At 50.1% G+C, this 27,334-nt stretch overlaps 1 protein-coding gene across 1 annotated transcript in view; it reads right to left on the reverse strand.

Annotated features, from left to right (window-relative positions):
* CACNA1E (calcium voltage-gated channel subunit alpha1 E) overlaps positions 1-27,334 on the reverse strand; it is a 520,667-nt gene that overhangs the window by 56,739 nt on the left and 436,594 nt on the right. The window contains exons 15-27 of the mRNA XM_020908964.2: positions 26,012-26,124; positions 25,215-25,346; positions 24,433-24,505; positions 23,454-23,571; positions 20,871-20,938; positions 19,095-19,192; positions 14,812-14,868; positions 12,976-13,635; positions 12,270-12,583; positions 9,452-9,611; positions 8,157-8,286; positions 7,206-7,265; positions 6,340-6,446 (exon numbers count right to left, since the gene is read on the reverse strand). Of these exons, the coding sequence (XP_020764623.2) occupies positions 6,340-6,446; positions 7,206-7,265; positions 8,157-8,286; positions 9,452-9,611; positions 12,270-12,583; positions 12,976-13,635; positions 14,812-14,868; positions 19,095-19,192; positions 20,871-20,938; positions 23,454-23,571; positions 24,433-24,505; positions 25,215-25,346; positions 26,012-26,124 (2,090 nt within the window). The remainder of the gene's footprint in view (positions 1-6,339; positions 6,447-7,205; positions 7,266-8,156; positions 8,287-9,451; positions 9,612-12,269; positions 12,584-12,975; positions 13,636-14,811; positions 14,869-19,094; positions 19,193-20,870; positions 20,939-23,453; positions 23,572-24,432; positions 24,506-25,214; positions 25,347-26,011; positions 26,125-27,334) is intronic.

The raw sequence follows: 27,334 nt of genomic DNA on the forward strand, positions 1-27,334 counted from the left end.
ATCTTGTTTCTTAGTCTTCATAATTTGAACATACCCGAAGACTCCTCATCTGTAGATCTTTCTACGAAGGCACTGGTGCCAGCTAAAATCCAGCCCATACACTCCCTCAGCTGGAGACTAATTCATAATGCTAGGCTGTGCCTCTATGGGTGTGGATGAAGCAGATGGTTGGCAGGTCACATGATCTGAGCTGATACTTCCCAAGTCTCATCATGAAATCTTCTGACCCAAATTACTCTAAAACCTACTTTTAAATATGGAGGGCACTGTGATGAGTTTCCACTAATCCTGAAGAAGTGGGCTCTTCCCACAGCTGTGAAGCCTCACTTTCTTGTGCTGGGTGCTCTGGGACCAGAGTCTGGTTAGTCAAATGTCAGTTACCACGTGGATTGGATCATTTCATTTTGCTTGGTTCTGTGGCTGCAAGCTGAGATCCTATTTACAACCAACTAACTATCCAATTTGTGCTTGCTAATAAAGAGAGATATTCAGGTGTTCACACGCATTGTCTCCATGTGATAAAAGTCCCTAAGCACACATTCTACAGAGGGTTCCCCAGCAGCACCAACGGCACTTGTAACAGACAGTGCATTTTCCAGTGTTCATTAAAAAACATGCATGCTGGGGCTTAAAGACAAGAGCAGGTAGACTGGAAACTTATCTCCTTCTTTCAGACATTTCCTCCATGTGCTACCACCATGACCCTCCTTTTTCCCTCCCCAACCCAGTATGCAAGGCTGCCAGGGTATAAAATGGAGCAGTGGGAACCCCAAGAGCCCATGGCCATTAATCATCTTCAGAGTCCCTGCTGGGGCACAAAGTCAGATAAAGTCACTCTCGAGGTGACTCCTAAGGCTTGAGTCTCAAGCAATGACATCCTTCTATCTGTTCACGGCTGGAAATTTCCAATTCCAGCTCAGCTGACATCCTAAATCCACAGTTAATGGGCTACCTGATGGCTAAATTTAATTTTAATCCTTCATTCTCTTCCACAGAGCAGTGGAACTGGATGAACTGTCTGGCTCAGTGGTAAATAGGTCTTCCTGGCATGGAGTAGGACTTTGTCCACCTTTCTCCCTCCTCCAAGATTAATGTGTAGTCATAGCCTCCTGTGGGAGACATCCCTTTCACAGTTAAAAGAATGAGGGCTGTCAAGAAAGAAGCCCTGAAGGCAAAGCTTGAGGTTGGAGAGGACTGCCTTAGACACAGCAGACTGCAAAGGACAGGAAGAAGGGTCAGGCAGGTGTGAGGTGAAATGTCAGTTCGGTTGTTACCAAGCTCTGCCAAGTGTGAGCACGTACCAGCATTTCAGTTCTAAATAGTCACTCCTCTCTCACGTGTGCACAGTCCCACCTTCACAAACACAAAACCTCAAATGCAAAACCAGAACCAGAGTGCCATTTCCAAGTCTAAAATGGTCTGTGCTTGTGTATTTCGTTGAACGGATTCAGAATAAGCTCTGCTGCTGTGGCTGGTTCTGAATGCATTCAAAAAACCCTATCCATCTGAGACTAGGGCAGAGGGTCAAGTGTCAGAAAGTGACATACTTCAATGAAAAGAATGTAATAAAAGCTAATGTGGGAATTCCATTCCTTCTGGCATCAAGAGGCAGATTGACTCATGTTTTACTTTCCTGGCTAAGCACTGAATAATGAAAGGCCGAGTGCGGCTGCGATCCAGAGCCTCTACGTGCCAGAAAGTCCTGACCTTACCTCATGCCCTGCTATGATGGAAAATGGTAATGGGAAGCTTTCAGCTGCTCACGAGCCTGCATGACTCTGATGTACAGACCTGTATCCGGGAGGAGGTGGGAGCAGAATTCTGATCATTTTTTAAACTGTGTTGAGAAGCCATCATAAGCCTCAGACTTACTATTTAGAATCCAACCCAGGACAGCTTGCTTGGTGACTTGACTTGAGCTGGTCAAGTAACATTTTGTAGAGCAATAGCAATGACGGGGGGAAGGCGCCTGGGCTGGAGTGCAGGATCACAGCCTTCCCGTGCTCCCCTGCGGTCACTCCTGAGAGGCGGCCACGCCCATTGCCTGCCCAGGAAGCCCTTCGCTGAACGTGGACGACAGGAAGCCTGGGGGCCAGACAGCAGCGCCGTCCCTGGGCAGGATCCCACAAGGCTCATGAAGTCAGCCCGCATAGTGGACACAAGACCCCCCTACGAGGCAGCTGCCTCTGGGCGTGGTGCCCCAAAGTGAGGGGCCCAATGTGCAGATCCCCAGAAATGCCAAGGCTGGAACCATCTCTGCTTTCCCACCCAGCAAGACGGGAAGCAGAAGCGATGGCAACAGGGTGTGGGAAGACTGGGAAAAGCAGTTTCCGGTCTTTTGGTGGACAATAACCATCAAACAGAAAAGAAACCAAAACTCTCTTTTTCAAGTAGAAAAAGATAAAAAGAGAATGGTTTCAGAGACCCAGTCATTCACCAGACTTTTCCTGAAACCACACAGAGGAAAAGGCACAGTCAGGACACTTATAGTTGGCAAACACTCTGTCTTCACATGGCCAAGAAAGCAGGGTATCGTGAGGGCAGTGGAATGAGGGAGCCACCCTCTGCCAGAAACCCGCCCACCTCTACACAGGTTATCCGGCTTAGGGAGGGAGACCTGAGTGTTCTTATAAATGCTTTATAATGTAAAAGTGGATGGGGAAGAACAGAAAAGGTGCTATCACAGGTATCTTTCCATTCATTTTCTTGTCCCTTGCTATGCCCACATGCAGAAAATAAACCCGTGCCCTCCTCCTCAAAAGTCAATAAAGTCCCCACATGGAATTTGTCGAGTTTACATTATAAAGAATCCCTTCACTTGATGTGCATGGCTACAGAGAAGAGAGATTCCTCTTCGGCCACTGCAGAAACAGCATATATGCTTCCAGAAAACATACATGGCAACAGGTACAGACCTCTGCCGTAGAAGGGCTCAGCTCTCTCTGAGAATTCAGCTAGGGGCCATTCTCTCCCCTTGGATCGGGGTGTTGCTCCTGGAACTTGGGCTGGGTTCTGAGAAGGCTCTGGCTGCCAGTGGTGGAAGGGATACCAAGTCACTACTGACTTCTGAGGAGCCATGGGAAGCTGTTACCATGGCGATCACCATCGGTTCTGCTCAACTGAGCCTTTGCAGAAGTCTTAGTATGGCGAGATTCAATTTCAAGGGGGGAGAGAGAGGGCAGGAGTAACGTTATGTGAATGGTGGACATTCCTGGGGGAAAAAATATGGGAAATGACAATGGAAGCTGCATCCAGAGGGAGGGAGGTCCTTGACAAGCCTATAGAAAGACTCACATGTGCTTCCTGCTGGCCTGAGCCCCTGGCCCTGCCATGCAGTGGGACACAGGACTTATTTCGATGTCAACTTACCCCAGGTTAGGCCCTCACTCTGCTGGCAGGGGAAACTCTGGCTAGCCCTACTGAAATGATGAGATAGCTGAATTCTCTGGGCCCTTAATGAGGAAGGGGAGGGGAAAGAATTAGGAAACGCGAGCACATGAGCAAGAGATGGCATCACCTGGATCCCAGCGAGCGTGACGAAGGCCAGAGGACATGGGGAGTGTCCCATAAGCAGGAGAAAGGGGAGAGGAGTTATGCATGGCAAGCTTAGAAGGATGCTAACAAAAGAGAGAGTGTGGATGGAGAAGGATGAGCCAGTTCCATTTACACTTTGGAGAGAAATGAAAAAAAATTTGAGAAGTGACATCACTAAAAGCAAGCAATGGATCAAAAATACTCAATCCATCACATATGTGTGGATTCCAGAACCAGAGGAATCCTGGGGTCACCTGCACTGTACCTGGTCTGAGGACCAACAGAGAGGCTTCGGCTCCGGGGCTGTTAAGGCTTCCCCCTGCCGCCAGCACCAAAGCTACCACCGCCATGTTTCAAAGAGGCAGAGAGAAAGAACAAGACAGATGACACCCCTCCAGCCCATCATCACTGCTCTGGATCGGAGGAGAGAGCTGCACTGCGGACACGAGGCAGGCATGCACAGAGCCTTCCTTTAACACACACCTCCTCCCCACCGGCACCAACACAGGCCAGGTGTGTGTGGACGATAACCAAGTCTTGGAAACCGGCCGGTGTTCATCTTCAACTATTTGCATCCATTATGCATCAACATATTTTGCTGCATATTCATACTTCACGACGTGGTGGAGAATGGAAGCATAAGGAAGAGAATTCACATTTACTGATCACTTTGGGTCAGGCCCTGGGCTAAGTGCTTGAAACACATCATTCTGCTTCCTTGTCAGAGATGAGAAATGAAAGTTAAACGGGTTAATACCTTGCTATGTTGCTCTAGGCCATGAAGGTGGTAAGTGGAGGAGCTGGGCTTTCCTGACTCCACAGCCCACCCCCTCCCTCCCACTCTGCCCTGTGACCCCATGAGCTCTGTTCTCCCTCAAGATGGGGTGGCCTCCTTTCTATACGCTTCTCTCTCTTTGTCCTCTATTTCTTCGGGGCAAAAACTTATTTTTACTGAGATCAAAACAAGAGACAACAATAGGATGAATAATGTACACAAATGAATTGGTAAAATGAGACAGGAGCTTGATTTTAAAAACTGAAGGGTAAGATTTATCTCTAACAAAAATGGCAGATCTCCTTAGGACAAAGGCAGTCTTTGGTAATTTTTTCCATGAAGGAGGAGGAAGAGGAGCTGGGAGTCCCCTTAGCAGAGCCAGAGTTGCTTTTATTTTTATCTTGCCCTGACAGTCCACACAGGGACCAGATTTCGTGAAATCTCCTTGGGAACAGTTCAGTTCAGTCACACAATCTTGTCCAATTCTTTGTGACTCCATTGACTGCAGCATGCCAGGATTCCCTGTCCATCACCAATTCCTGGAGCTTGCTCAAACTCATGGCCATCAAGTCGGTGATGCCATCCAACCATCTCATCCTCTGTCATCCCCTTCTCCTCCTGCTTTCAATCGTTTGCTTCCTTGTGAAGGTCATGAGTGACTCCACGTGACTCTAATAGGGTTAATACACTGGTGCACATAAGGACAAGGGACACTGGAGTTGTCCTGATGGCCAGCCCAGCTCAGGGTCACAAGTCACATTCAGCCTGGTTCTCCTTTGGAGGGTCACCCCTGGCTGGGGCAGCAATGGACACATTCTACTTCCAGGTTCTGGGAGGTCTCAAATTCTTAGCACACCTGGGGACCTTTCATCTCTCCTACAGACAGAGTTCTCCGATTTCAGTCACTTGAGGAACATTCTTAACTCTTCTCCCATTTCTTTCTCTGACAGAATGGATAGGGATGGAAGCTGGCAGTGTCTGGGGAGAACGTAGGATGGGTGATCCAAACTTGACCACTTGGACCAGGAAGGTCAAGTCTATGGAGTTGCCTTGTTCCTTCCCTTTTGCAGCTGCCATCAATGACAGCAGGTCCCACATGCCTTCCTTGTGCCACATCACACTGTGTAGCTTGTCTTGCCTAGATGACTTGGCTTTCTCCTCTACTCAGAGAGGCTGGAGGGAATTCTACTGTCCCACTGGGAGCGGGTGAAGCCACTCTGACAGTGGAACAAGGTCCAGACAGAGCCCAGAAGGCTGTCATTCATCTTCTGGGGCCCTCTACCCACCAGCTGAAGGAAAAGGCACTGACAATACGCCTACTTCCTAGCTATACCCTGGAGGGCTAGGAAAGCCCTTTCCTGGAAACATTTTTTTTTCAATGTTCAAAAAAAACCATTTTTTTTTTCAATGATAAAAAAAAAAAATCCCCTAACATAATGAACATAGTTAGCTACCTGAATGGTTTAAGACTGTTTTCCTAAGTATGCTACCAAGGAAGGTTGGAAAAGTCTTTCCTTCAGGAGTTTCACATATTAACATGGTTCTTATGTCCCTGGAATAGCTCTGGGGGATTCCTGCTCATGAGCAGAGAATTTCCTCATGCCCAGGACTCTGTGGTCCCCAACTCTGTTCTACCTGCCTCATTTTTCTTTCAAGTGGATCCTTTATTGACAGAATTAAGAAATGCAAGGATATACCAGTTGTCCCTGGTCCCACCCTGAATCCATGGGGGAACACAGGTGAGTGCTGTCCAGGCTCATTCATCTCAACTCGAAGGGAGGGACACCAGGGCCTTTGACTTCTCCCTAGAGTCTTGCCCTGCTCTCCGTTCACTAGACCTACTCATTCGGGGCAGGTTAGCTGAAGCTGTAAGGCTCTTGGGAGCTCTGTTGAGGGGCAACTGGGAAGCAGACTCCCAGGGCAGTATTCGCTGGCACCACTGAATGAACTGACCCTGGAGAAGCCCTTAGATCAGCCAGTCTCAGGAAAGAAGGAGGGAAGGAAAACGGATGAGAAAAAGAGTTACTTACGCCAGAGCAAAGGCCACCAATGCACCAACCACCACCACGAAGTCCAGGATATTCCACAGGTCTCGGAAGTAGGAGCCGTCCTGCAGAATCAAGCCCTGGTCTATCATCTGCAGGAGAAGGATGGGAACAGCCACCAATGAGCCCCAAGGTGCTGGTCATATGGGCCCTGAGCTCTGGGCTCCGCACGGCAGTGTCTCCATTGTCACTGCCTCTAACCCAACCCCACATGAGGATCCGAAGAGCAGAAGGACAAGCCCCAAGGGCTCTCCCCACTGAACTGTGAGGCCCGAGGCCCTTTGCAGAGCCACCAGGGCACCCACTCCTTGGCTCCCAGCACCCCGCCACAGCCCTCCCTTTCATTAGTGGCTCAGAGCACCAGGCATTACCACATACGCACAGCTGGGAACAATCCCAGATGGGTGAGGCTGGGAACAAGATAGAAATGCAGGGTGTGAGGGTGGTGGGGAACAGACTGGAGGGCAGTGAGTACGGCTGGGACTATACAAGGCCAGGAAGATTCATGCCTACCTAAGCCTTGGCTGGGACACTGGCTCAACCAGGAAGTGTGATGGGGAAGTGAGAACAGGCCCCACCCCTGCGGGACTCCCACTGCCTGCCTGGGAGGGACGTGACTCCTCCCTGGGCCATGCCCACAGGTCTGCGCCAGTCTAAGGAGAGCCACGTGGTCACGTCCTGCCACGGCAGACCTCGCCAGGATCTGAGGCCGGAGGAGGGCTCGGCAGAGGCCTTCCTGAGGTTCTGTCATTGGCCAGGAGGTGACAGCCCTGGGGAAGGGCACTGTCCTAGAGGCGCGGACGGGTGACCCCTGCAGCCCCGGAGTCCAGGTGTGCTCCAGTGGTTCTTACCTTTATAACCATCTCAAAGGTGAACACGCCAGTGAACACATAGTCAAAATATCTCAGCACCTGCAGGACACATAGTGGAGACCATCAGGCTACAGGCACTCCTCAAACACAGGCTCTCCTGCATGCCCACCCCAAGGCCCGCTCATTTCAACCTCAGACCAGAAGCCCGGAGTTAACAACTGCTAACTGATGCAGGGAGGAGAGGAGTCACGGATGCTGCTGGGACCGCGTGATCTGGTGGCCAGTCCTTGGCCTTTCCCTGCCTCTGTTAAGTGGTCAGAACTTAACATCTTGGGTCTGAATTGCCCCACAGATTTCTCCCCTGCTGGGATCTTTGTCAGTTCCAATCCTCCCCACCCCCTCATCCCTCCTGATATCCATCCTGGGCCTCCACAGGTTGTTTCAGCTCCCCATGTGGAGCTGCAGGGCCCCAACTGCCCCTAGGTCAGACTCCACATCCAACACATGGATGGCAGCAGTTGTGGTTGAGTCAATCAGTCGTGCTCAACGTATTGCAACCCCATGGAGTGCAGCCTGCCAGGCTCCTCCATCCGTGGGATTTCCCAGGCAAGAATACTGGAGTGGATTGCCATTTCCTGATCCAGGGGATCTTCCCGACCCAGGGATTGAACCTGCATCTTTCTGCATGGCAGAATTCTTTACCACTAAGCCATCATGGAAGCCCCTTTCAAAGCCCTGGCTGGCTCTCGGGGTAAGGCCCCACTGCTGAGCCTAAAGGTAAGCAGTATGGTTGGGGAGTTAGGGTTGGGGTGGGGGCTGGTCTTGAAATGGTTCCTACTTTGCGCCGAGGAACAGGACTGGGCAATTTCTTAAGCCTGTCCCATCCTCCAGGAGGCTTCCTTAGCTCACTCTAATGTTGGAATGGTAGGCTCTGGGAGAGGGGAGTAGCAGGGTACCATGGAGGCTGGCAAAGAGCCTCTGTGCACGCACTTTGTTGCGCTCTGAGTTGGTCAGGACGGGGTCCTCGGCTGCCAGGGCGATGCTGCTGGCTGCGATCACCAGGAGGATGCACATCTCGAAGTAGCGCAGGTTCACAATGTAGTGGCAGGCCCTGCGGATCCTGTGGGCAGCGGACAAGCCCACTGAGCCAGCCCCGCTTCCCTCCCATCCCATCCTTCCGCCCCACCCCCATACACATCAGCCTCCTCCAGACAGCCAGGCCCTGGCCAGAGGAAGCCGTGGGGAGAGCAATTTAATTTCTCAGGCACCACCCTTGATTTAAAGCCCCACTGGGGGAAAGTAATCAGATTGGTTAGAGACTGCAGTATGCAAGCCAAGACACATTATCTGCATGCGCATCGGAGCCACCGTGGGGAGCAGAAGCCAGCATCAAAAGACACACGCTTGGGTGGCTACACATTGCCTTCCACTGTGCCTCAGTGTCTGCTCCCCCACGGTACAGAGACCGGGGCAGAGCAAGAAAATCCTAAGAACCCAGAAACATAAAACAGACCTTGATTCTAAGATTCCTGATGAAAGCAGCAACTGGTTTTCCCAAGCTGCAGGTATTCTGATCAAAGTGACTATTTTATAGACTGACTGCATCCTGGCCTCGGTTGGCCAGACATCTCTTTGCTCAGGTTCCTTCCTTCCCAGGGCCATGCCAGAATACTGCCCACATGGTCACTGAAAGCCTTCTTGAGTCTTCTGAGACCCTGAAGCTGGTCTACGTATACATCTTGCTCACTTCCTGGGCCGAAGGCAGTTTCTCTTTCAACATCCCATCTTTCCTGAATCTAACCTTCCAGATTCTTCCTTGCCCACCTCATCTCACAGCCCTGACTCTGCTCTGAGGAACACACCCACTTCAAAACTGATGTGCAGGGCAGCCAATGGATGATCCAGTTATCCTAAGCTTCCTATTCTCAGCTCAGCCCACCTCTGGAATATTTGGTGACACAGCCCAAGTAGATGTCCTCCCTTCCCAACCTTCCCTGCAACCTACTAACCAAAGAATAGATGAAGGGTCCTTTCCTCTGACATTGCTCATGTTCTATCTTAAATGACTCTTTAGACTATGGGCACAGAGTTCAGAGGCTGCTCATTAATTCCATGACACACCTCAACTAGTGAACACCCTGGAGGCTTTATCTGGCCATACTCCACCAGGAAGGCTCAGGAGGACGGCTAGACCTTCATCCCTCCTTCCCATCCCCCTGCCCTGGCTGAAATCTTGGCTCAAAACCTCCAGCACCAAAGGAAGGTGGCAATGAAGGGTGTCTTACGGGTTGGTGGTGCTGAAGATGAACATCGAGCTGTGAGGCACCATGGCTTTGCCCGTCTCACGCTTCTCCTTCTTCGGCTGCTTCTTCTCCACCTCCTCCTCATCCTCTCTGATCTCTGCCTCTTTCAAGGGACTGGCTTCTCCATCAGTCTTGTTGCTGACTGCAAGGAGAATGTGTGGAACTCTTCAAAAACCTTGCTACATGCAGAATGGCGCCCTTCCTTTTCCACTGGGGATGGGACGAGAAGGTGGGAGAGGGAGCTAGGTACCTGTGAACGTCAGGGTGTCTGTTAAATTACACTGAGTGAAGCCCAGGCTCTCTTCCTAGCCTTACCCCTGCCCTAATTTCAGGTGGGAGAGCCTTTTGTGCCATATAAATGACAATCCCGTTTCCCTAGGTAAAAGAGAATGGCTGTTTCTGTTGTAAAGTTTAGAAACTTACTTCTATCTAAAATCTGGCTTCTTTGTATATATTTACTTAGGGCATTCTTCACGTTGGTACACCTCAACGGCGTATATTATTATTCCCCTTCTGCAGATGGGAAAACTGAAGTTCAGGGAATTCAAGGACCTTCCCTAAGGCCATACAACTGGTGGTATGCTTATTGGCTCAGCCACCAAGGATTCTTTGTGACCCCATGGACTGTAGCCCACCAGGCTCCTTGTCCACAGGGATTCTCCAGGCAAGAATACTAGAGTGGGTTGCCATGCCCTCTTCCAGGGGATCTTCCCGACCCAAGGATTGAACCCAGGTCTCCCTCATTGCAGGTGGATTCTTTACCATCTGAGCCACCAGGGAAGCCCAAGAATAATGGAGTGGGCAGCCTGTCCCTTCTACAAGGGATCTTCCTAACCCAGGAATCAAACCGGGGTCTCCCACATTGCAGGCAGATTCTTTACCAGCTGAGCTACCAGGGAAGCCCCATACAGCTGGTATACATTCCCAATTCAAAATTCTATCTCCTTTCAATGAAACCACACCGCAATGGAAGATTTTAAGAAGCCATGACTCTGTCTGGGGCTGCCCTTCTGGCTGTTCTTGTTCCAGTCCTGACTAATGCAGAAATGAGAATGCAATATTCATGGGAAGATGGGCCTATGACTTCTCCCAGGATCGAGAGGATGAAGAAGCAGAGACCAAGAGGGGCTGCTGGGCCTCTACTCTATTTCCACGTGGAAGGCCCAGTGTGGGGTGAGTGGCAGAGGATGAGGCCATCAGAGCGGGGCAGGGGCACCTCTCCCACATTCCCATTCAGTAAACAGTTCTGCCCTGGAGCCTTGTGTAAGTAGCAAACCTCCAAAGTCCTGACCCCTTCCAGGTCCTTCCAAAAGGCAAGTCATCCAAAGCGTCCAAAACCCCTCTGATAACACACTCTTACCTACGACCAAGGTCAGGGACTAGCCCCAGAATGAGAACAGAAGAGGGTCAAACTTTCTTAACGTTGTGTCTCAAAAGAGTGTGTGTCAGTTGCTCAGTCGTGTCCAACTCTTTGTGACCCCATGGACTGCAGCCCACCAGGCTCCTCTGTCCATGGAATTCTGCAGGCAAGAATACTGGAGTGGGCTGCCATCCCCTACTCCAGGGGATCTTCTCGACCCGGGGATGGAACCCAGGTCTCCTGCATTGCAGGCAGATTCTTCCCTGAGCCACCAGGGAAGCCCAACCCTCTTTTATGAGACACACACTACTACGACCCTCATAAAAGAGGGTCCAAAAACACTTCCTTATTAGAGCACGAAATTAAACAAGACAGCAGGGGTTACTGGACATGGGAGATTATAAAGTAGTACTGGCATTCCGAAGAATACTTTGAGAAGTATTTCACTTTGAGAAGGTGAAGTGAGACAGAGCAGTGAAAGAAAGAAAAATAGGGAAAGAGGACTGTTTCGTGAAAAGAATAAAAATATGGGGGGAAAAAGCAAGAGTGGAATCTGGTGGTCACAATTCAGTGCCAAGCAGACAGATGGTGGTGGGGTTATACAGAGATGGGCGTGGGGTCAGGCACAGATGGGTATGGGGTAAGTGCTTTGGGGATGTGTTTCCCTTTAAGGCCTCACAGATGAATATCTACCACCTCCGGGAACTGTGAGAGAAAGTGTGACTAAAAGCTCCTAGGAGAAAGACAGTCAATATGAGTAAAACATTCAAGAACTGTTAGCACAGAGGAAGGTCTCAGAGGTCATCTCGTTCAATGCTCTCACTTCACAGATGATAAACTGAGGCCTCAAGACAGACAGGGTTTTTGGAGGCCACATGTTGAGCAGAACCAGGGCCAACGTGGGCGGGCCTGCCAGCAACGGTCCCCTAACTTATCAGGTGGCTGAGCACCTGGGCGAGGGGCGGCCCAGAGAATATGCCATCAGATATCCACAAAATAAATTAAGTAGCTGAATAGACAAAGGGGTACAGAATCATATGTAAACTCTCTGAAGACTCCAGGGGGCCACGGGCTGAACGACATTTTACGGGTAAAACTTAAGATTGAGAAAATTCTAGCTTAGTTCTCTTGCTGCTGCTGCTGCTAAGTCGCTTCAGTCGTGTCTGAATCTGTGCAACCCCATAGACAATAACCCACCAGGCTCCCCCATCCCTGGGATCCTCCAGACAAGAATACTGGAGTGGGTTGCCATTTCCTTCTCCAAGTTCTCTTGCAAACGGGGCTAAAACTGCTGCTATTCTTTCATATGTTGAAGAAGGAGTCCATCCCACTGGTGGGGTTTTCCTTGCAGCTTTCCCAGGACGGTTCCAGAACCATGCCTCTGCCAGCCTTGGGGGGTTGTGGGTGGTGTGGGGGAAGGGGAATGGGCCGTGTCCTCACTGTGCACCACGGTTGAGTCCACCATGGGGCCCACGTCGGGGATGGTGACAGTGACGCTGGTGCTCTCGGTGGTGGCCTTGTCCGTGTTGGCCGTGACGCAGGAGAGGTCCGGCTCGCTCTGGCTGACCCGGCCCATGTCCAGCTGCACATCCCCCAGCAGAGCCTGCTCACTGCTGCCCTCTGGCTCCTGCTCCTGTGTCAGGGCCGAGTCTTTCCCCACTTCCAGCTCTGGCTGGGGCCGGACAAGGGGTGTGTCGGCCTCATCCAGGGCTCCTGCCAGCCCGGAGCCTCTGGGCACCATCAGACTGTTGGTCCTGTGAAGACAGAGGAGAAGACAGCTGCTGCTCACATCAGGAAGTGATTCTGAAATGGCTGCTGTGCCTGGCGAGAGCAAAGGGTGAGGGGAGTCATGTGGCCCTGCTGGAGAGCACATGGCACCCGCTGTCTGCCCCCTCACCGGGCAGAGGAGCTGAGGTCCACTGGGGCGGCATCCATCAGCTCACTCCTGCCCATCATGCCCTCCCCACTCCAATAGAATATGCCCTGGTTTCCAGGGGAACAGATCTCACTGCTATTGTATTGACACAAACCTCGTAAAAGGTGCATAATACAAAAGGGGAAACTGAGGTCCAGAAAGGCGTACACTGAAGAACCCCTAACGCGGGCTGCACAACCTGTCTCCAGGGCGCTCCTACGTCGCATTTACCTCCGTAAGTCCTGGGATCGCTCTCGCTCTTCCTCCTGGATCATGGGTTCTTTGCCCCCGTGGCCGGCCCTGGGCTCGCGGTCCCTTTCCCCCTCACCGGGCACAGCTTCGTCCAGACTCCGCTCCTGGCTGGCGGACCTGCTCCTGGAGGCGGAGGAGGGCTCCCTGCCCTCGGTCCTGACGCGACGGTGCCGGCTGCGGCGCTGGCTCTGCCTGTGCCGGGCCCGCTCCTCGAAGGTCACCACCGTCTCCCCGCCGCCCGCCTCCGGCTGGGTCGGGTCGCAGTTCCCGTGACAGGGCCGGGCCAGCCAGGGCGGCTCCCGTTTGCCCAGGGCCAGGGGGCTCCTCTGGCTGTCCAGGGCGCTCGCCAGGTCCCCACTGTCCCCCTTGAGGGACCCCCCGCGGCTGACTCGCTCTTCCTCACACTTCTCCAGCCCCAGGCCCAGGGCGAGCCCCTCAATGGGCCGGGGTCTCCGGTAGAGGCTGGGGTGCGCGTTGAGTGGGTTGAGGGGGCTCAGCGGGTTGAGGGGGTTGAGGGGGTTCATGGGCGGGGCCTCCTCCTTGTTGAGGGCCTCCTGGCTGGACATCTGCATGTGCCTCCTCAGCTGGCTGGTTCGCTGTTCCCACACGGACATGTGATGCCGGCGCCTCCGCTCCCTCCTGGCAAGGGGGAGAAGGCGAGGCCAAGGTCAGAGCTGCCGGCCAAGGGCCGGGGAAGGTGGCCACAGGGGCCCAGACCAGCCCACGGTGGCCAGGGCACGGGGTCGGGGGGAAACACACGGTGGGGGAGCAAATGAGAGAGCCCAGGACCTGCAGACAGGAAGCACAGAAAAATGCGAGGGGCAGAGTGGGTGGTTGGACCGGTGCCCCCCAGTTTTGTGGGGTCTCCCGCTCTGATCCCTGCCCTGAAGTAGCTGAGTCGGGGTGGGGGCAGCCCAGGACTGAGTCCCAGTGGCCAGGACCTGCAGACAGTGGTACGAAGGTTGCCAGGTCTTCACTCCCCGCTCCCCTTTGCTTTCAGGGCATCAATCTGTACTCGCTCTGTGCGCGCCAATGGCCCTTAGTTCAAGGTCAGAGGCCTTTCTTCCTCCTGCTCTCCCTCTTTCCCTTTCCCATGCCAGCCCGGGAGAGCCAGGTCTGAGAAGTTCAAGGGCAGGTCCTACTAAAGGGAGATTGACGACAGCAGGAGCAGACCCAAGTTGCAAAAAGTTTGGGCATGACCCTCGTGGTGATGCGGTGGGGTCTCTTCCACAACCACTGATAAAATCCAAGGGACTCTATGTCCAGGAACCATGAGCAGCTCATACTCAAAACCACCGCTGAACAGTTCAGCTTGGAGGCCTAGCTGACCATTCACGTGGCAGCAGGAAGCACAAACGTGACACAGGGTGGGCTTCCACGGGTGGTGGAGGGTGGACGCCTACACCTGCACCCCCAGGCGCCCATGGGTGCACATCTAGAGCCCGTGCAGGGGTCGCTCACAGGTGCCCATGTGCATCCTCACTGGGGCCCACACAAACTGTCCACAAGCGCCCGCATGAAAGGCACCCCACTGGCACAAACAACCCACGCCAACACATGTCCACTCACAGGCCACACGGAAGAGCAAACTACACACGGGGTCACATACCTGAGACGCACACCGAGAAAGGCACATGGTGAAAGGTGCGGAGGGGCAGATCCACAAACCATGTGCAAGGAACACACACGCACACGCCACGGCCCACACGGACACGTGCACGCCTGGTGCCACTCTGTCCCCGGCAAGGACAAAGACACGGTGTCCCCGCACCCACACGTAACCACTCACAAACACGCAGACCGGCGCACACATACAGGTGGCTGCTGCGTGGCTCCCACATCGACATGTGGTGTCTTCTCCTCCTGTCTCTTCTGGGGAAGAAAAATGGACAGGTTCAGTTCACCCCCACCTCTAGGACCCGCCAGCCCCTTGGCCACCAGCCGATCTCCAGGGAGAGGCACAGAATCCCCTAGGTACCTGCTGCCCTCTGAACACGCCCAACCGTCAACTCTCCAAGGGACTGGCCTTGGTGCCTTGCTGTGTGCAAACACACGGACCAAATATATTGAAGCGAACATGCAGGCACGCACAGGGTTTATCAATTCATAGACGCTTTGGACGCTCAGTCATCAAGCCCTGCTGGCACTCAGGTTTCACCTAAGTGTCCTTCAGAGACCTAATCTGGAAACCCTGTAATCTTGGATGAAGTTCATTTCCCCCTGTTCATACCTAGGATATTCACAAAGGCATGACTCCCTGGCTCATCCCTCCCATCTTACACAACATGCAGGGAACAAATGCTCTAGCGGGCACACCATCGGGCCCATGGCCAAAGGCAGGGCCACCGCTGAATGGGCTGCCACCCGCATCCCTCAGGATGTGAGTGGCGACCCCCGCACGTGTGCACCGTGGTGGCCCTGGCTGAAGGCCTTGGACACTGTCTATTCAGCTGGGTAAAGCAAGTATTACCCTTCCTGGCCTCGCGCAGGGAAAAATCTCTTCTACACACACGCACATGCTATGTCCTTTCGACCACAAGGTCAATGGAAGGTCAATGGTCGGGTGGGGGCATCACCCACAAAGGCAAACAGGAAAAATGAAGCTGTCAGCGCAGGGTCAGTGTTCAGGTGGAGAAAGATGTGCCTGGGACACTTGTGGAATGAGCCTGCCCCGGTTCCTGGGGTGACAAACCCAGTCTGGCCCAAGAGACCCTGCCTGGACCTGGGAGGTTGGCAAATGTGGCTCCTTCCCTGATGAAACGGACATCCACCCATGGAAAACACGCAGGCAAACTAGTGCCGCTCAACCGCCACGTCCACATCTGCAGAGCAGCCTGGTCCACGGTGGGCAGGGGGAACAGAGGCAGCTGGTCTGAGCCCAGAGAGGCGCAGGGCACAGGAGCACCCCTGGGATGGATGTGGCCAAGACTGTGGAGACGCCTGTGACTAGGTCCCCAGCACCCCTCGGCACTGGTGGCTGCCATGCACGTGGGGCAGCCATGCCAAGAGGCATGGGGGCACAGAGAAAGAGGCACACACTCTAGACAGGCAGCATGCATGCCCACCAGGAAAAGTACTTTCCACCAGCTATGCAGTGATACCCATGCAGTGATAGCTCTGCAGCTATGCAGGAGACCTGGGTTTGATCCCTGGGTCAGGAAGATGCCCTGGAGAAGGAAATGGCAACCCACTCCAGTCTTCTTGCCTGGAGAATCCCATGGATAGATGACCCTGGCAGGCTACAGTCCATGGAGTCTCAAAGAGTTGGACACAACTGATCGATTAACACTTACACCAGCTACTTGCAAATTCTCAAGTCGTCACACACTGGCCCTCCAGAAGCACATGTGGAAGAGGGTAAATATGTAGAAGAATTCTCTGCATGCTCACAAGTGTGTGCGTACACGTAAACACGCACACAGAGGTCAGGCCAAAAAGAAAACCAAACTCTCATTTCCACACAAACGAGATCCACACTTCAAACTTCACTTCTCCATTTGCACGTACAAAGATCCAGATTCACATCCTATCACAACCATTAGTACATCTTCAACATTCCTACAATCACACAGAGAAGCATCTCCCCAATTCACATACATGTGACCTCACACACACTCAGCAAGGATCATGTGGACCAGGACAGGTGGCTGGTATTCTTCATTCCAAAGATAGAGAAACAGGGACTCTGAGATGCTAAGAGGTTCTCACTCTAAGGTCACAGCACTGAGGGACAGAGCTATGTCTAGCCCTCAGGTTTTATGGTTTGTAATAATGTCCTAGCTGCACATTCGCACTCAGTCATACTATAGTCCGGAAGTCAGGGGTCTTGGCCTGCCTGTTCAAACACACTCTGTTGTTCAGCCAGCAGCACACCCATTACCCCCAAAGCCTGGGATGATTACAGCACTCCTCCCGCCTCACTGTGCCCGGATACGCACACAGCTCACTCCCTACGGCCCTGTGCCTACCAGATCTCATTCATTCTTTCATTCCATAAATAGTGAGCTTCCACTCTGGGCCAAGCATCCTTCCCCCTCATATCTCCAAACCCACTCCTCCTCCAGGTTTCCTCATCTCAGGAAATAGAACCACCCACTCCTAAAGTGGCAGCCAGCTCCACCCACCAGCATGTTTGGATACCTGTGTGTATTTATTTTTAGCCCAAACTCATAAGTGCAGGGAAAGTGGGGTAGAAACTGCTTGAGGCTCAGAGAAAATTCTAGGGAGGAAGGAGTCATTTCATCTTTAATGATCTTTAACGAATTTTGGAGCGAGTTTTTTTTCTCATTCACAGAGGAGGGGCCCAGAGGCCAGGCCTTCCTTCAGTTTTGAAAGGTGAGAACAAGAGGACAGCCATGCAGGGGAGGGGGCCCCCACACATAAGTCTGGAATGTCCCTATAAGGCAAGGCTGAGGACATTGAGAGCCTTTCACATGAGCTCTGGGAAGGGAAGGGCTCCTTGCTGATCAGTTTCAAGTTAACAGATAACAGGGTCTGGGTCCAGCTGGATACAGGTCCAGCTGGCCAGATGCCTCAGACCCTCCCCAGGAATATCCCAGGGCCCCTCACACAGTCCTCATGCAGGCCCAGAAGGCCCAACAGGAATTCAGGGTTCTGTGGTCACTTCTCAGCCTCTCCCCCAAAGCCCTCCCCCAGTGCCACACAGAGGTCAGCTGCCCAAAGGCCCCACGGTCTGCTAGTTCCACCAGCAGCCACCGGGGCCAGGCTGGATCCTCAAAGAGAGTCTACACGGGCTGCTCTAATGTATCACCCCCCATTCTCTCTCTAATCCACTCCAAATGGATTTTGTTCCCACTGGGCCACTTAAACAGCTCTCGTGAAGTTCACTAACAGTGTTCATTTTGCCAAATTCAATGCTCCCTTTTATGTTCTCATTTTACGTGATCTTTCAGTAGTTCTGAGCTCCTCTATCCACCTCCTCCTGCCAGAAGTGTGTTCTTCTCCACGTCTCCAGAACACCCTGCTCCCCTTGTGGGTTTCTCCTTGAACACGGGGTGCTCTCTGGCCTCTGACCTTAGCTTCTTAGCCCAGCTCTCCCTGGGTCATCTCTCCTGGGATGCCAGCCTAAATGCCGTCCAAATGCAAATGCTCCCCCCAGTCCTTATTTCTAAGGATTAGAATCCTGACTTCTGAGCTTCAGACTCATGTGGCCAACAGCCCATTCAACATCTTCACTTGTTTGTCTTATATGCATCTCAAATTTAATGCCATCAAAAGGAGCATTGGATTTCCACCATCTTCAGGTGAGCCGTAAATACCACTACCACCTCTCCAGACATCAAAACCTGGGAGAAATGTTTGTTTCTCCTTTTTTTTTCCCCCATCTCCACTTCAATCGCATTTATTCCATCAGCTCATCAATTGGTTCTCCCTCCAAATACAGCCTGAATGAGATGAGTTCTCATCTTCTCTGTTGCTACTGTCACGGTCTAAACCACCACCAGCTCTCACTGCTTTACTCTGAGAGCCAATCTCTGTTTTCCTGCCTCCAGTCTGGGCCCCTTCAGTCCATTTTTCACAGAGCAAAGTGACCTTTCCAAGTATAAATCAAATCCTACCCATCCTTCTCCTCTAGACCCTCCTACAGTTGTGATCAGAACAAAAGCAAAGTCTTCACTCGAGCCTTTAGAACCTCCTGGCCATACCTCCTCCTCTTTCCTCTTGCTCCCTGCACACCAGCCATCCCGGGGCCTCGCTGGGAATGCTCCATCTTCATAACGTCACACAACCATCTTCTACACATTTAGGTCTCTGCTCAAACATCCTCTCTTCAGAGAACTCCTCCCAAATTGCCCAAAGGTACTGTACCCAATTCCTATTCCTCTGCCTTAGTACCCTGTTTTACTTATTTTATAGAAGTTGTATCTAAAACTATTTCTGTGCATTATCAGCTATCTGCTCACTGAAATAAAAGTTATGTGAAAAAAGAGACCCTGGCCCTGTCTTGCTCAGTACTGTATTCACAGGATGCTTCCTGGCACAGAGCAGGCTCCCTCCAAGGGTCAACAGCTGTGGAACTGAGCACTAGGCTGTCGACACAGGAGCCCGGGGTCTGTGACGTGGGGACAGCGACTCACTCGATGGAAGGCATGTTGGGTGCAGACATCGGGCTGACCTCCTTGGCCTTCTGCAGCGCATGCTTCTGGTTGAAGGCCTCCTCTTCTTCCTGTTCATCCTAGACACAAAGTAGAGATGGCGTTGTCTGGGATCCCCATGAAGGAGAGTAGCTTCCTCGGCCCTGCCCAGAAGGGCTGAGGGAGCTTCTGGAGACCCGGAGAAGCGAGGAAAGCAGAGCAAGAGGTCAAACAGGCAGAGTGAGGTCTGAGCTCACAGACCTCCAGCAGCTAGCAGTCAGGCCTCCTGAGACAGCAGCCTCCACAGCCCTGGCACGGCCAGCTGTTCTGGCCCCCATCCTGCCCCACAGGCTCCCCCATGTTTCCTTAGGAGAGACTTAAGGTCTACCCCAAACCCCAGCCCTCGGTGGAGGTGGCCAGGGCTATAGAGGTCAGAGGCCAGAGCTGACAGTGTCTGGAAGTGATGGAGAAGGACCTTCCAAGCAGAGACCCTGAGATGACCGCCGCGATCCTCATCATACCCTCTTCCCTACACAGCTAAGTGACCCCCACCCCGGTGCTCGGGCAGGGACCTCAGCCCCTCACCCACACTCCAGCTTATAAATGTCTTTCTATGTGACAATACCAAGGAAACCCAGTTCAGGTAAAATGACTACAGCTACTAAGAATACATACATCTTCAAAGACTGCTCTGGTTTTTACACACGTCCTTTTGCTTGACCCTTGCTGTCCTCCTGAGAGGTATGCAAGGCAGATATAACATTCTCTTTTATACAGATGAAGGAAGCAACATTAATAGAGACCAGGGGTCAAGTCTAAGCTAAAAGGGCCAGTAAGTGACAGATGTATAACTCACAGCTGGTTTTTACACACGTCCTTTTGCTTGATCCTTGCTGTCCTCCTGAGAGGTATGCAAGGCAGAATATAGCATTCCCTTTTTTACAGATGAAGGAAGCAACATTAATAGAGACCAGGGGTCAAGTCTAAGCTAAAAGGGCCAGTAGTGACAGATGTGTGACTCACATCCAGCTTTTCAGCTACTGGAGCTTATCCTGTCTGCAGGCAGGTAAGAAGATCCTTGAGAATGCAGAGAAGAGCAGGTAACCCTCAAGAAATACATGGAAAAAGCTCATGAACATCACCAGGATGCTATGGATTTTGCCTTAAAACAAATATGTATTATGCGGGGAGAAGGTTTCACTCATCTCCCTAAACAATCCCACTGCCAGTGTATTGCCGCTACCCCTGAAGACATGCCTCAGAGGAAAGAAAGGAACTGTTCTTTGAGAAATATGGTGTCTGGCTTCTTTGAAACCCATGGAAACTTCCCCCAAGATGAAGTGAGCACTGGAATACCCCAACAGCCACAGTCCTGGATCCTCTCACCCTCAAACTCAGAAGGGTGAAGGCACATGACTGAGGTCACATAGCCACAGGTCACAGGAGAAGAGGTGGAATTTAAATCCAAGACTCTGGTAGTTTCTCTATTTTCCAAGTCACAAGCCTGCAAAGGCTATTTTTGAGAGTCTGCAGTGACTAAGTGATCATCTTCAATATCCAGTGAGAGACCCGATTTGGTCCAAGGCTCCACAAACTCATTGAAAGTGAACCAGGCTCCCTTCATGGACAAGTGTAGCTCTCCAGGTATCCACGAGCTCCCAGAAGGGGCCTTCCCTGCAGGCCTGAGTCAGGCAGTGCAGGCTTCTGGAGGCAACTCCAAAGCCTAGTAGGCACCCAATGGCCCAGAGGACCATTGGATCCCTGGAGAACAAGGCTCACCTTGGTCAGCTCCTGGGCGTTGGCCAGATTGTCCACAGCGATGGCCAAGAACACATTCAGCAGTGTGTCTGGGGCAATGAGTTAAGGATGGGAAAGTAAGAAAAGTAAAAGGAGCCCCAGCAAGGCTGAGAAGGCATCTCCATGCCTTTCCTGTCTGGGATACCAGCAGGGACAGAGTCACCCCAAAGAGTCACTTAAGCAGGGACTGTAGGGGGAGGGAAAGAGATATTATGCAGCTCTGTTTGAAGGAGAATACGTCTTCTCTCCTTCCACATATCATCTCTTTGCATCAGATAAAGAAATATACCTGAATCAAACCCCCTAGGGAAGGGGGAGATGGAAGGAGGAGGCCTTTGCACAGCCACAGCCTCTAATTACAGCAACATCAAATAGAGAACCACTGAACAACAAGACAGGTAGGGAACAGGAGGTAGGAGTTCTTCTCTCCTTCCCAGGAGGCTGGAATTGAAGCCCATCTAGATCAGTCATGCCAGTCTGACCTTAAAGATGAAAAAAAAAAAAAAAAATGAGATTCTACAGACTCATTACTATCTCTCAGTAATGGGATGCTAACATTTCTCAATCTTCTTGTCCTGGGAGGCTCCCGTATTTCATTTAACAAAATGTCTCAGGGCACACAAGATCATTATGGAGCCCATTTCTATTCCACACTCTAACCTCAGAAGTCCCAATTTTCCAATTATCCTCAAGGCTCATGTGTTATGGAACATACATCTGTTTTAGCACAAAAGTCCAGGTCTGAATACCCTCAGAGTAACAGGAAAATTAAGGTGCCGCTATTAAGGCAAACTGGCCTTCCATTTGTGTGACTCACTGCCTAGCTTTCTTTATATGGGTTTCTTGTATTTGTTTATAGTCTGCTCTGGCCCTTAGAAGTTTTCAGAGCAGAAAACTTAAAGGAACATCTATGCTCTGTGAGACTATGGAAAAGGCAAAATTACATCTGCAACACATGGCTGTCCCCTTTTCACTCGAGTGATCTCAATTCAAGATAAGTCCCACGTGCCCAAAACATCATGTAGAAGTTTCTGGTCTGTGGAATATTCAAATAAACTATCTCATTTTACTATTTACAACTAACAAAGGACATAGATATTGTTTCCTCTTTTCAGATGTGAAAACTAGAAGCTCAGAGAGGTTAAGTGACTTTCCCAAGGCCACACAGCTGGTAAGCAGAGCTGCTGGGATTAAAACCTAAATCTTCCTTGTCTAGATCGCAAGACTAGTCATGGGTTTGGGAATTAAATGCACTTATTTTCTAGTCTCCCATTATAATTTAGTAGTTGACTTTGATCAACTTATTTCCTCTAAGATTTGTAAGGTAAGGATTAGATGAAATGATGCCTGAAAACCATTTAGTATGAGGTCTTGTGAACAGCACAAGTATGATAAATGCTAGCTATGCTCAGCAGTATTAGCATTGATCACAATGCTAATATTTTTGAGAACTTATTAGGTGGAAGGCTCTGTTCTCTGTTAACATAGAGAACTAACATATGATCCAGAAATCCCACTCCTGGACATAAATCTGGAGAAAACCATAATCTGAAACGATACATGCACCCTAACGTTCACTGCAGCATTATTTACAATAACCAAGACATGGAAGCAACCTAAACATCCATCAACAGATGAATAGATAAAGAAGATATGGGATATTTATACAGTGGAATATTAGTCAGCCATAAAAAATAATGAACTAATGATGTGCAGCAATGTGGATAGACCTACAGAATATCATCTTAAGTGAAGTAAGCCAGACAAAGGCAAATATCATATGATATCACCTATATGTGGAATCATAAAAAAAAATGATACATATGAAGTTATATACAGAATAAAAATAGACCCACGGACATAGAAAACAAACTTATGGTTACTACTATTGAAGGGAAAGAGGGGAAGGGATAAATTAGGAGTTTGGGATTAACATACACCCATTACTATAAATAAAACAGAAAACCAACAAAGACCTACTGTATAGCACCCGCAACTATACTTGATATTTTGTAATAACCTATAAAGGAAAAGAGTTTGAAAAAGAATATATATATATATATATATATATATATGCATGTATGTATAACTGAAACATTTTTCTGTACACCTAAAATTAATACAACATTGTAAATCTACTATACTTAAACAAAAATAAATGTTTAAGTAAAAGAAAACATATAATTCATTAATATTATAATCCAGTTATTACTATTTCAGCCTATAATGATCTCTGTCCTCTCTTCTTTTCCCCAGTTCATAGTCCCTCCAATCACTTACTATAACAGACTCTTATGATTTTATCTGTGATGATAATCTGATGACCTGGATGTTATGATATCCGATAACTGGGATGATACTCTATCTTACTTATACGCATCTTCTTTTACCCAGATAGCAAATGTTCCTTAAGAGCGGGATCCTTGTTTCTCTTAGCACACCTAACACTGTCTACCCCATTGCTACCTGCCCTCTGTTATCACCAGCATCACCACCACCATGGCCTCCTCCTCCTCACATGCTGGTCCAGGCCGGCAGAACAGAGCAGCATTTTAAAAAGGATACAGTTTCCAAACAAGGTGAGCACAATGAAATAGATAGCAGACCACATGCCCGAGCTGACCCCGCCCTGGGAGCGGATCCCGTTGTACATCACCTCATTCCAGTCCTCACCCGTCAGGATCTACACAAAGGACATAACAGGCTAATCAGAGACCTGGGCTGGATGAGAAAACGGGGGTCAGTGGAAAGGGGAAAATTTTGAGTCTGAGTCTTTTCCATTTACCCTCTTGTCAGGGAGAAAAAAATGTCACACCCATGAATAATCAACTGCCTTCTGATGTGTAAGAGAATTTTAGCCATTGAAAATGGAAGAAGAATATCAAAAGGAAAAGTTCCATTCCTCAAAACGTAGGATCTCCGGTCTCCCATCCCACACCCCAGCTTTGCCAAGCCTACGGGAACTACTCAGAGCAGGTGGTCCGGGCACTGATGGACTATTCTCTGGAGCTGCCAAGATACAGCTCCTGAGACAGCAGCATTGTTGGAAAGAGCCTCATGGGCTCCAGTTCCAGAAAGCTGAGTTCTGGTTCAGTCTTAGATTCCGGCTAAACAGAGTTCTCCTTTAGCTCTTAGACATCACCGATTTTGAGTTTCCTCCCATGATTAAAAAAAAAAAAAAGATCAGGTGGGGGTGGAAAAGATTCTTCATTAAATGGACATGCAGGTTAGAAGGTACTTTAAATTTCATAAAACCAGAAATGTGATGTTACTGAATGTCTTTGACTTAATTAACATCTCTTGCAAACTGACAAGTGCAGGGAGAAGGCCAATGAGGTCATCACAACAGAGCTCTTTTATTATTTATGAGAACAGAGCTATAGAAATCCTAGGAATTACAGTGGTGATGACTGCTCAATAAGCAAGAGTACTAAGTACTTCCTGAGAGGAGCCTGGAGAGGAAAGGGAGGATTCTTTTACAACATCATCACCTTGGAGCATGTGCACCAGGGGATCCCAAGTAACATTTTTAACATCCTCATACCTGGAATACAGTCATGATGGCTGCAGGGAAGGTGTCGAAGTTTGCTGAAGGAGTCCCATCGTTAAAGTTGAACCTGAAAGGAGATTCAGAGAGAATGAAATGAAAAGCTCACACACCAAGTTTTCCCTTCCTAAAATCATGCCATTTTCATCACTCCTTTCCCCTTTCTTCACATCCCTGTCTTCCCCACTCTCCTTCCATTCCAGTAACTTACAAAGATGGTTTTAGTGACTACTACCAGGAACTACCAGGGTTTCCCTGGTGGCTCAGAGGTTAAAGCCTGCCTGCAATGCGGGAGACCGGGGTTCAGTCCCTGGGTCGGGAAGATCCCCTGGAGAAGGAAATGGCAACCCACCCCAGTATTCTTGCTTGGAGAATCCCATGGACAGAGGAGCCTGGTGGGCTACAGTCCATGGGGTCACAAAGAGTCGGACACGACTGAGCGACTTCACTTTCACTTCACCAGGAACTGTGCTCTTGAAGGGCACTGGTGATGAGATCTGGACTGATCTTGACTTGTAAGACCCCAAGCTTTCAGAGGCAGCTCCAAAGGGGCACCTTTCAGGGGCAGCTCCAAAGGGAGAGGTCCCCTCAATAAGAACCCCATATGGTGTGGAGGGATTAAAAACAGAGACATTAGTTTCACACATAATGTGCATGGTTGATATGGGCCATGAACACAAACACCTGGTAACACGGTGAACAAACTGGTGACCCCAGAGCTCACAGGACGAAGTTGAGGTTTTGAGGCTGCTTTGGCTGGAAACTTCATTGGTGCTTACCTGCCCCCAAACAGCTGCATTCCTAGGAGAGCAAAGACAACGATGAAGAGGAAAAGGAGGAAGAGTAAACTGATGATAGACTTCATGGAACTCATCAAGGAGACCACCAAATTCCGGAGGGATGCCCAATACCTACAAAAACCCAGACAGCGTTACAGTGGCAAGTTCAGTCAGTTCAGTTCAGTTGCTCAGTCATGTCCGACTCTTTGTGACCCCATGAACCGCAGGACGCCAGGCCTCCCTGTCCATCACCAACTCCCGGAGTCCACCCAAACCCATGTCCATTGTGTCGGTGATGCCATCCAACTATCTCATCCTCTGCCGTCCCCTTCTCCTCCTGCCCTCAATCTTTCCCAGCATCAGGGTCTTTTCAAATGAGTCAGCTCTCCACATCAGGTGGCCAAAGTATTGGAGCTTCAACTTCAACATCAGTCCCTCCAATGAACACCCAGGACTGATCTCCTTTAGGATGGACTGGTTACAGCGGCAAACTGAGTACCAAATTACCCTCAGGCTCATCTGGGCATCTGCCTGGAGACCTATAAGCTGCATCTGGACACTTGTAGGAAGGAGAGATGGAGCAATAATGTGGGTCCCCTCAGGAAGCTGGCACAGGATCTGGCACTCAGGCATTTTCCTGGTTTGGTCTTTGGAGATGGAAGAGAAGCTGAAGAGTGGAGTAGGGGGTGGGGTAAGGAAATGGATCCTGTGGTGAGGATGTAAGGCAATATAATGTGTCAGAGAGGAGCTTCCAAGCCCAGAGGTGGTTGGGAAGAGTCTAGATTTTGATCACTTACTTGGTTATTTTAAATATTCTTAGAAGCCGGAGAGCTCGCAGGACACTGATTCCGAAAGATGTACCAGGTCTGAAGATGGCCCAGACTACTTCAAAGATGCTGCCCACTGTGACCTAAAGAGCCAAAGCCAGCCATGGTGAGAAGAAAAGGCAAAGGGGGGAGAAGGGGGAGGGGGGGAAGGGGAAGGAGGTATTTCTCAATCAACAGTTCTCACTGGGCTTTTCTGAAGTTAAATCTTTCCCTCCCCACCCTGCCTCCCTCCAATCATCTTCTTCAAAAGTCACTCAGTCCTGTCTGACTCTTTGCGACCCTGTGGACTATACAGCCCATGAAATTTTCCAGGCCACAATACTGGACTGGGTAGCCATGCCCTTCTCTAGGGGGTCTTCTAAACCCAGGGATCGAGCCCAGGTCCCCCACATTGCAGGCGGATTCTTTACCAGCTAAGCCATCAGGGAAGCCCACCTCCAACAGGACCACCTATTTGTGAAGGCTGCCAAGGAAAAATGACTCTACCACTTTTCTCCCCACTGTTCCCCACTCTCCTTGCTAAATTTCCTCCTTCATACTGTAGATTGCTTTACCGACTGCTCTGTCTTTCCTGAAAACTACAAGTCATTCACCACTTCTGCACAGATTTGACAGCTATACTGTTCTTATTAGAACACCTTGAACAGACAGACAAAAGAGCAGTCCTCTAATAAAACAAATTTAAACGAATATAGGTTACTTTTCAATATAAAAACTTCTGAGAAGGTCCACATTCTCTCACTGGCCTAGAATTTAGTGCTAACGAGAACGTTTCAGTCACCTGTGCATGAAATGGCTTTCAGTCACTCAGGCCCCACACACCTGGATGTGATGGTACTAATTAGTGGCACAGAATCTGATTGCCATAGGAAGCAGCAATGTCAAATTAGCCATTCAATTTGTTTTATGTTTTAATTATATGTTTATTGAAGGTCTAATACATTCCCCACATCGCACTAGGAGAAATAACAGAAATTAATCCTCACAGCAATGCTGAAAAGTATGTACATAAGGGAACTAAGATAAAAATGGTCTTTCACTAGTTCTTATGCCTGAAAATTGCCTCTACCCAGAAGCATATGTTCCAAGTTAAAATGCAGGTTGGCAAGTGCTCAAAATCGTTAGCACCTAACTGGAGATTTGGCAGAAAATGAAGTGGGTTTGGCAGAAGGAGAGGTGGTTCAGGAACCCAAAGTTTTGCAACCTAGTTCTGCTGCTAACTGGCTGTGTGAACTTGCACACGAGGTCCTCTGTTGACTCATGTGTAAATGGGTAGCCTAACTCCCAATACTT

The sequence above is a fragment of the Odocoileus virginianus genome, chromosome 11, assembly GCF_023699985.2.
Source record: "Odocoileus virginianus isolate 20LAN1187 ecotype Illinois chromosome 11, Ovbor_1.2, whole genome shotgun sequence".
Classification (NCBI taxonomy): domain Eukaryota; kingdom Metazoa; phylum Chordata; class Mammalia; order Artiodactyla; family Cervidae; genus Odocoileus; species Odocoileus virginianus.